This window comes from Carlito syrichta, unplaced genomic scaffold (genome assembly GCF_000164805.1).
Source record: "Carlito syrichta isolate Samal-C Ts95f unplaced genomic scaffold, Tarsius_syrichta-2.0.1 Scaffold314795, whole genome shotgun sequence".
Taxonomy (NCBI): Eukaryota; Metazoa; Chordata; class Mammalia; order Primates; family Tarsiidae; genus Carlito; species Carlito syrichta.
In genome coordinates, this window is record NW_007258891.1 from 246,234 (window position 1) to 254,668 (window position 8,435).

The following is an 8,435-nucleotide window of genomic DNA, read 5'->3' on the forward strand; positions in this document are numbered from 1 at the left end:
TCCAACTCAAAAAAAAAAAAAAAAAAGATATACTATAATGAATGGTGTAACTATGGTAGAAAGACAGAGAAAAGAAAATGAGGTAGATGGAAATCTGGAAGAACAGAAGTAGAACCATATTACTGCAGCATTATAGAGGCAGAGGTGGAGGGAGGAAGTTTCAAGAAGAAGGATGATGAGTGATGTACAAGACCATAATAAGATCAAGAACTGAGCAAAGATTATTAGATATGGCAATTTGAAAATCATTAAGCTCCAGCAAATAGTTTTGATAGAGTGGAGAGAAGTCATAAACTGTAGCTGGGGACAAGGGGTAAATAAAGTCAGAAGGTGAAAAGAGAAAAGTAAAGATTAGCAATTAATGGAAAGAGAGAAAAAAAGAATAGCCAAGTTGAGTGATAGAGTTGTGGTGGTTTTCAGTTTTTGTTTTGCTTCGTTTTTTAAGAAGTGGGGAGAGGTGAAAATGTTTGGGAGCTAAAAGAAAAGTGTCAGTAGAGGAGCAATTGTAAATAAGGAAAACACAGAGAGAAGTTAAATGGTGAAGAAACTTCCTGCAGGAGGTAAGAGAGAATGTGTTCTTAAAGAACTAGGTACAAAGGAGGGACAGTTCTTCATCTAAGGCAATAGAAGGAGAAATGGGTAATGAAACAGATCTTTGAGGTAAACCCAAATCGAAGACACTCATATCCCGTCACTGTAGCTATTTAAAGCGGGAGTTTGACAAACTATGACCTGTGAACTAAATCTGGCCTGCTTCTGTTTTTGTACAGCCCACAAGCTAAGAATGGCTTGTATATTTTTTAGCAGTTGGGAAAAAAAGAATATTTTAGACATCAAAATAATTTGTTACATGTGAAAATTATATAAAACTTCAGTTTCTGTGTTCATTAATAAAGTTTTATTGGAACACAGCCACCTTTATTTTTGTACATATTATTGTGACTGCTTTTGCCTGTAACAGCAGAATTGGATAATTTGCACTGAGACCATATGTGGGACTCTCTTGCTTCATTTCTGCTCTGCACACTATAAATCTCAACTTAGTCATAACTTAACGCATGTTGAGTAACACATTGTTATACCAATTTTTAAAAAAATTATGAATGCATATATGGTGCACAAGAAAAGTAGACTTTGAGTATCATACTTTTAAAGCACAGTATAGTTTGAATTGATTAGATGCCAAAGCACTGTATTTATTATGCAGTGACACTATAGATATGTTAAGTGGATATATTACACATCAACATTACCAGACTGAGCACTCATGATGGAAAATAAAAAGTCAGAAAAATTAGAAAATTTAAGATGGAAATCTCATCACAGCAGAACTTCCTCCCAAAAAAACCAAAAATGAAAATAAGCCTGCAACTAAAATAAGTTTCTGAGAGGTTCGTTTGTTAGCCAGGCAAGGAAAGTATTTTATGGGTAGTTATTGCAACAGCCAAAGAAATGTGTCCAGAGAAAGTAAACTTGTTTAAGATTAATAACCTTTCAGTAAGAATTGACAACATTTAGAACAACATGGCCAACTTAAATCAAGGCAAATGATTAGAATGTTTTCCCTTGGCTTATGATGACTAACAATTATTGATGCTTGCTATGGTTTGAATGTTTCAAAGTTCATTTATTGGAAACTTAATCCCCAGTGCCACAGTATTGAGAGGTGGGGCCTTTAAGAGGTAATTAAGTCATGAATAATTAAATGCTGTTATTGTGGGATTCATTCATTCTTTCGAGAGTGAGTTTGTTATAAAAACTAATTTGGCTCTCTCTTGCTCTCTCACACACACTGTCTTGCCGTGTGATGCTTTCCTCCGTGTTAAGACATTTCAAGAAGGCCCTTACCAGATGTAACCCCTTCATCTTGGATTTTCCAGCCTCCAGAACCATGACCAAAATTAACTTCTATTGTTTATAAATTACCCAGTCTGTAATATTGTTACAACAACATAAAGCAGATTAAAACAATACTGCTAAGTTGTTTATTTGAGAAGTCAATGATGAATTGGAAGTAACTGAAAAATTAGCCTCCATGAGTAGTTTGCATGGTGCCACTATAGGCAAGAATATTTTCAAAGAAGTTGAAAACACTAATTCATTACAGCCTGAGGTGGAATCTGCTAAGATATATTACAACTGATGATGGGGAAAATGTGGAATAGAATAAGTCTTAGTTTGACAAAATTTATGAAGCTTTTGAAAATATAGTTTTGTTTTGATTTTTTGAAAGCAGGATTTATTGAGAGGACAGAAAAGCTCCCACAGTGGGAGGGGACCCAAGGGGTTGCCTGAAAATACAGTTTTTTAAGTCTATGGTTATTCATTGTATTAGTCATCATTAGATAAATTGCAGAAAATATTTGAATTTACCATGTGTTCTTGAGCTAGTAGTAGCAAGGTAAATTCGATTCACTCTTGTGATAGACCCATGTGAATTTTTGTAGACACTAAAGATCCTAACTTGCCCTACCACACAATTCAATGGCTTAACGAAGCTTAGGTTGTTGTTGTTGAGATTGAAGCCAAGACTGAAACTTGTCTGAACAGAGCCACCTTCATTATTAAACGACTAGTGGCTTTGGAAATCGGCTTTTGCTGAGGACTTAGTTATATGAAGGGGGACCCCAAAAAACCCAGAATTATCTGACCCTTGTAGTACACTCAGAATTTGTTCTGGTCAATAAAAGTTTTTATCTGCAAGTTTTGAGAAGGTTGTGTCATGATTTGTGGAAGAAACATCCCACGTTGTGGCAAAACAGGTGACTGGTTCTTCCTCCATGACAGTGCACCTACCCACACCTTGCTGCCTGTTCAGCAATGTTTGACCAAAACCAGCATGACCCCATGATCCACCCTCCTATTCACCATTTCTTGCTCCGGGTGACTTTTTTTGTTTCCCTGAATGAAAAACATCCTCAAAGGGAAATGTTTTGCCAATGTGGAAAAGGCGAAACAAAAAAACACCAGAAGCACTAAAAGGCATCAAAATTGATGAGTTCAAAAACTATTCTGAGCAATGGAAAAAACATGTTGGTAAGCGTATTGCATCAAATGGCAAGTACTTTGAAGGTGATTGAAGTTTAAACATGTAAGAATAAATACACAATTTCTTAATACATTTCAGTTTTTGGGGGGTCCCCCCTTATACTTTTAGTGAATTTGACCTAAACTCATAAAGCAGAACATTGCTTATATGCAAAACTTATGCTGGAGTAAAGTTATTTTGACAACAGCTAACATTAGTTGAATCACACTGCTTTATACACCTTCCAGGCTATCAGAAGTTAAAACAAGAAGTAGTGTCTCTGTTCACATGCAAGTTTGCAGCAGATACATTTTCCAAGCCCATACTGTAGTGCCAGGGCATTTTTTGGACCTCTTTGCAAGCACAAAGGAAATTTGCATATTTCAAAATCCATTTAACTGTGCAATTGAGGAGCTTCCACTTAATCTTCATTTGGAAGTGATTAATCTGCAATGTAATGACGTGGTAAAAGGCAAATATCAAGAGAATGATTTAGCAAATTTATATTCTAGTCTGTTAATCTTCCAAGTAATGAATATGCTCAATTAAAACCCCATGCTCATGGCTTGATATCAGGATTTGGCAGTACTTATCTGTGTGAAAAGACATTTTCAAAGATGAAGTACCTCAAATCATGTTACAAATTAGCATTAGCAAATGAATATTTGCAATTAAACCCTAATTAAGTGAAATATCAAACCCCAAAATATTCCATTCTTCTGAGTATTAACTTCTAAGTAGACCTGCATTACAAAAAAGAACTCAGTTATTATATTTTGAATTTTACCAATAAAAAATTTATGGAAATGTTTTTCTCATGTTATAAAAGTAACTGTACAATAGCCTTTATTTTGTCTCTTGGCCTGCAAAGCTTAAAATATTTATTACCTGACCTTTTACAAAAACAAAAAACATTTTGCTAACCCCTGGCTTAAAGTAAGGGATCTGGAGCTTAAAGGAAAAAGTATGTAATAGATATCCTAGTACAGGGGTCCCCAAACTAACAGGTCCGTGGCATGTTAGGAACCAGGCCACACAGCAGGAGGTGAACAAGCAAAGCTTTATCTGCATTTACAGCCGCTTCCCATTGCTCTTATTACCGTCTGAGCTCCATCTTCTGTCAGATCAGCAGCAACATCAGATTCTCATAGGAGCTCTAACTCTTGCAAACTGCATACATGAGGGATCTAGGTTTCATGTTCCTTGTGAGTATCTGATGCCTGATGATCTGAGGTGGAGCTGAGGCAGTGATGCTAGTCCTGATGAGAGGCTGCAAATACAGATGAACATTAGCAGTGAGGTTTGACTGTACAGAGACCATAATAAGTTGCTTGCTTGCAGGCTCATGTCAAAACCCTATCAGTGAGTAACAAGTGAGTTGATGTACTTTAGTTGGACAACCGCATCTGTTGGCAAGATGTAAGTCAGAATCCCACACTTATTTTAGTCCACTTGTGGCCTACCCATTACCATTTCCATTTGCCACTTCCATCTGCACCTCTTTTTTTTAAATGGTGAGTTGTATAGATATTTCATTATATATGACAATGTAATAATAGAAATAAAGTGCACAATAAGTGTTATATACTTTAATCACACTGAAACTATCCCCTCCCTCTAATATTGTCTTCCATGATACTAGTCCCTGATGCCATAAAGTTTGGGGACTGCTGCCCTAATGAATGTATTGTTGATCTAACATAGTGTTCATTATAGGCTTTATTTGAGGGGGAAGACTTTTCTCCTGGCAAATAAATTTATGCAGTTTGCAAACCATATCCAGTGAAATATCTGCAATTTTCTTTGGTAAATTTTACTAACCTATTCTTAATTTTTAATTTGGCTTACAGACAACATCAACTGGGCAAGTGGTGAGGATGACCATGTAGTTGCTAGAGCAGAATATGATTTTGTTGGCGTATCTGAAGAAGAAATTTCTTTCCGGGCTGGTGATATGCTAAACTTAGCTCTCAAAGGTAACAAATCATGAATAAGTTGCTATTATCTTTGAATTTTTAATATTTATAAATGTAGGATTAAAAATTACAGCAAAGGGGTTTGTTCATTGTTGGTTAACTTTGAGGTAGTTACTAGAACTCTTTCATAGCCGAGCGTGGTGACTTAACGCCAGTAATCCCAGCACTTTGAGAGGTGGAGGCAAGGGGACCAGGTTCGAGACCAACCTGGGCAAATGGTGAGCCCTCATCTCTACAATAAATCAAAAAAATTAGCCAGACATGGTGGCGCAGTTCCAGCTAGGCTGAGGCAGAAGGATCACCTGAGCCCAGCAGGTCAAGGCTGCGGTGGCTGTGAGCGTGCCACTGCACTCCAGGCTGGGGGACAGAGTGAGACTCCGACTCAAAAAAAAAAAAAACTCTTTTATGTTTCATGTCAGTTTAGACCTTCCAAAACTGGGGGAGCCAAGGAAAAATGCCCCAACAGAGTTGTTCCAATAATATTTCACTGAGTTAGCCAGATGTGGTTTGGGAGGCTGAGGTGGGAGGATCACTTGAGGCCAGGAGTTTGAGACCAACCTGGGCAACATAGTGATACCTCGTCTCTACAAGAAAAACAAAAAATCTATCTGGATGTGGTGGCACATGCTTGTAGTCCCATCAGTGAGCTGTGATGGTGCCATTTGCATCCCAGCCTGGGTTACAGGATAAGAACCTGACTCAAAAAAAAAAAATTCACTGAGATAAGAACTGTTTATATAGGCTCTTCTAAGTTCAAAACACTTGAATTTTAAACTCTGCTAATCCTCACACAAAAACATGAGGTAAGTACTAAATGTAATAAATCTAATCTGCCAAAGGAATTATCTAGCATCATCTAAGCATCCTTGTCTGATCTTGATTGACACTCCAGTAATGAGTATCATAATTTTTGTGTGTTTTTTAACATATTTGTGGGGATTCAGGTTTATTGCAAAACACTACATTTTGTTAATATAGTACTAGTAATAATAACAGATGTCATTGATAATGTACTTACTATGTACAAGGTACTGTATTTTACATATTTCACTTAATCCTTAAAATAATACTGTGAAGTGGTACTATTATTATCCTTTCCTTGTTTTACACATGAGGAAACTAAGACTCAAAATAAACAAACTGTCCAGTAGCACAAAGCTAAGCTATGGTAGAACTGAGCTATGAATCTAGGCTTGCTTTACTTAAGAACCTGTGTTTTTAATCACTACGACTGTTCACATGGAATGTATTTTTATATTTTTGCCAAACATATGTTTAAAAAGCTGACTGCTTAAATGTATATATTTCTTTTCTTTCTTTTTTTTTGTTTTTGAGTTAGAGTCTCACTCCATTGCCCAGGCCTGAGTGCAGTGGCACGCTCACGGCTACCCCAGCGTCCCCTGCTAGGCTCAGGTGATCCTTCTGTCTCAGCCTTCCAAGTAGCCGGAACTACAGGTGCATGCTCCCATGCCAGCTAATTTTTTGATGTATTGTAGAGATGAGATTTTGCCAAGTTGTCCAGGCTGTTCTTGAACCTGTGGGCTCAGGCAGTCCCCCCCACCCCGGCCTCCCAAAGTGCTGGGACTACAAGCTTGAGCCACCACACTCAGCCTAAAGGTATATATTTCTATACGTATTCCTGGCTTACCCTATTCATTCCTTAGATTCTTTTTTTTTTTTTAAGAGACACGGTCTTGCTATGTTGCCCAGATAGTCTCAAACTCCTGACCTCAAACAATCTTTCTTCCCTCAGCCTCTTAAAACCCTGGGATTATAGGCATGAGCCACCCCACCTGGTCAGATTTAAAATGTGAAAGACATTGATGTTTTCAGTTTTGAGAAAACTAAATCTTCTTACCCTCTGAATGGACCAACTGATATAAATTTTATGTTCATCATGGTAGAAGGAAATATTTAGTACATATAAAATAAAAAATATAAATTATAAGGATAGACCCTAGAACTGTTAAGCCTACTCAGCATTTGATTTTGAATATATTATATAAGTGTAACAGATTTTTACTTAATATATCTTACCATCGGTATTATATGTACCTCGAAAGTATACCGTAATTACAAGACTGTCTTTTTTTCCATCAGAACAGCAACCCAAAGTGCGTGGTTGGCTTCTGGCTAGTCTAGATGGTCAAACAACAGGACTCATACCTGCAAATTATGTCAAAATTCTTGGTAAAAGAAGAGGTAGGAAAACGATGGAATCAAGTACAATTTCCAAGCAGCAACAATCTTTTACCAACCCAACGCTAAGTAAAGGAGCCACAGCTGCTGATGAACAGGAAGCTGCCTTTGAATCTGTTTTTGTTGAAACTAACAAGGTTCCAGTTGCATCTGATTCCACTGGGAAACGTGGAGATAAACAAGATCTTTGATATCTTTCATCTTTGCCTGCAGTTGAACAATACTTTACAGTACTTTTTAATATTATTTCTCATAAAGAAATTAATCTACAATCCAATGAAAATATTTGTTATTGGCTATTACAGGTGTTTTGCTGCTAGAGATTATAAAGTTGTACACTAGTATATTGGTCTAGTGACCTGGTTACATTTTACAAGTTATTGGACCATGAAGATATTTGTTTCACCTAGATTTGAAGATTATGGAGACTGTTATCATTTCATCTTATTTAAATCCCTAAGTTTACTGAAAGAGTAAGATTGACAAACTATATAGAATGCACAGTTTGCTACAATAGGGATCTTTAGTGCTTTTCAAAGTTCTAGCATAATTGACTTAGAATCCTCAGAAGTTGAGAACAGGCAAAAAGGCTAATTTTTTTACAACCTTAAATAATCTGAATAATAAAATTTTCTTATCTGCATAATATCCAGTGTTGGGTTTATATTTTTCACCCACAAACAACTAATGCTATTATATTTTATTATACTTTTAAAATTTTATCTTGGAGAGGTTACAAGAAGCATTCTGAAGGATATGGTTCTAGAATGATAGACTAATGGTTTCCTCTCTTAGTAAAAAGTCTGAAATGTATATTTCTTAAAAATTGTTACCATTTCTTCTGAGGATTATATAACTATCCCTTTATAATGTGACTGGTTTTCATCCTGGATTTATCAGAATATATGAAATGTTTATTTTCCTTTTCTTCAACCAAGACTCCAGTTCTCTGAGTTTGTATTTAATGACATAATCATTTCTAACAGTAATGATTTTTAATCTCTTCATAGATTCTCTGCTTCTACCTAATATAACTACTTTTTAAAATTCCATATTCAGGATGCTCTTAAACATTGAAAATGTGTCACATTAGATGGACATTTCTTTTAGGCTTAGTTTTTACTACTGAGACTATAAATTAAAGCTTAATTGCCATTTAGAATATGATAATGGTACTTGACATGTTTTTTTGTTCATAATGATTTTAAATACAGCTAACTTTTAGTATGCTG

At 36.1% G+C, this 8,435-nt stretch overlaps 1 protein-coding gene across 1 annotated transcript in view; it reads left to right on the forward strand.

Annotated features, from left to right (window-relative positions):
- PEX13 (peroxisomal biogenesis factor 13) overlaps positions 1–7,847 on the forward strand; it is a 25,614-nt gene extending 17,767 nt beyond the window's left edge. The window contains exons 3-4 of the mRNA XM_008071966.2: positions 4,879–5,004; positions 7,105–7,847. Of these exons, the coding sequence (XP_008070157.1) occupies positions 4,879–5,004; positions 7,105–7,394 (416 nt within the window). The 3' untranslated portion in view covers positions 7,395–7,847. The remainder of the gene's footprint in view (positions 1–4,878; positions 5,005–7,104) is intronic.
- The last annotated feature ends 588 nt before the right edge of the window (positions 7,848–8,435 follow it).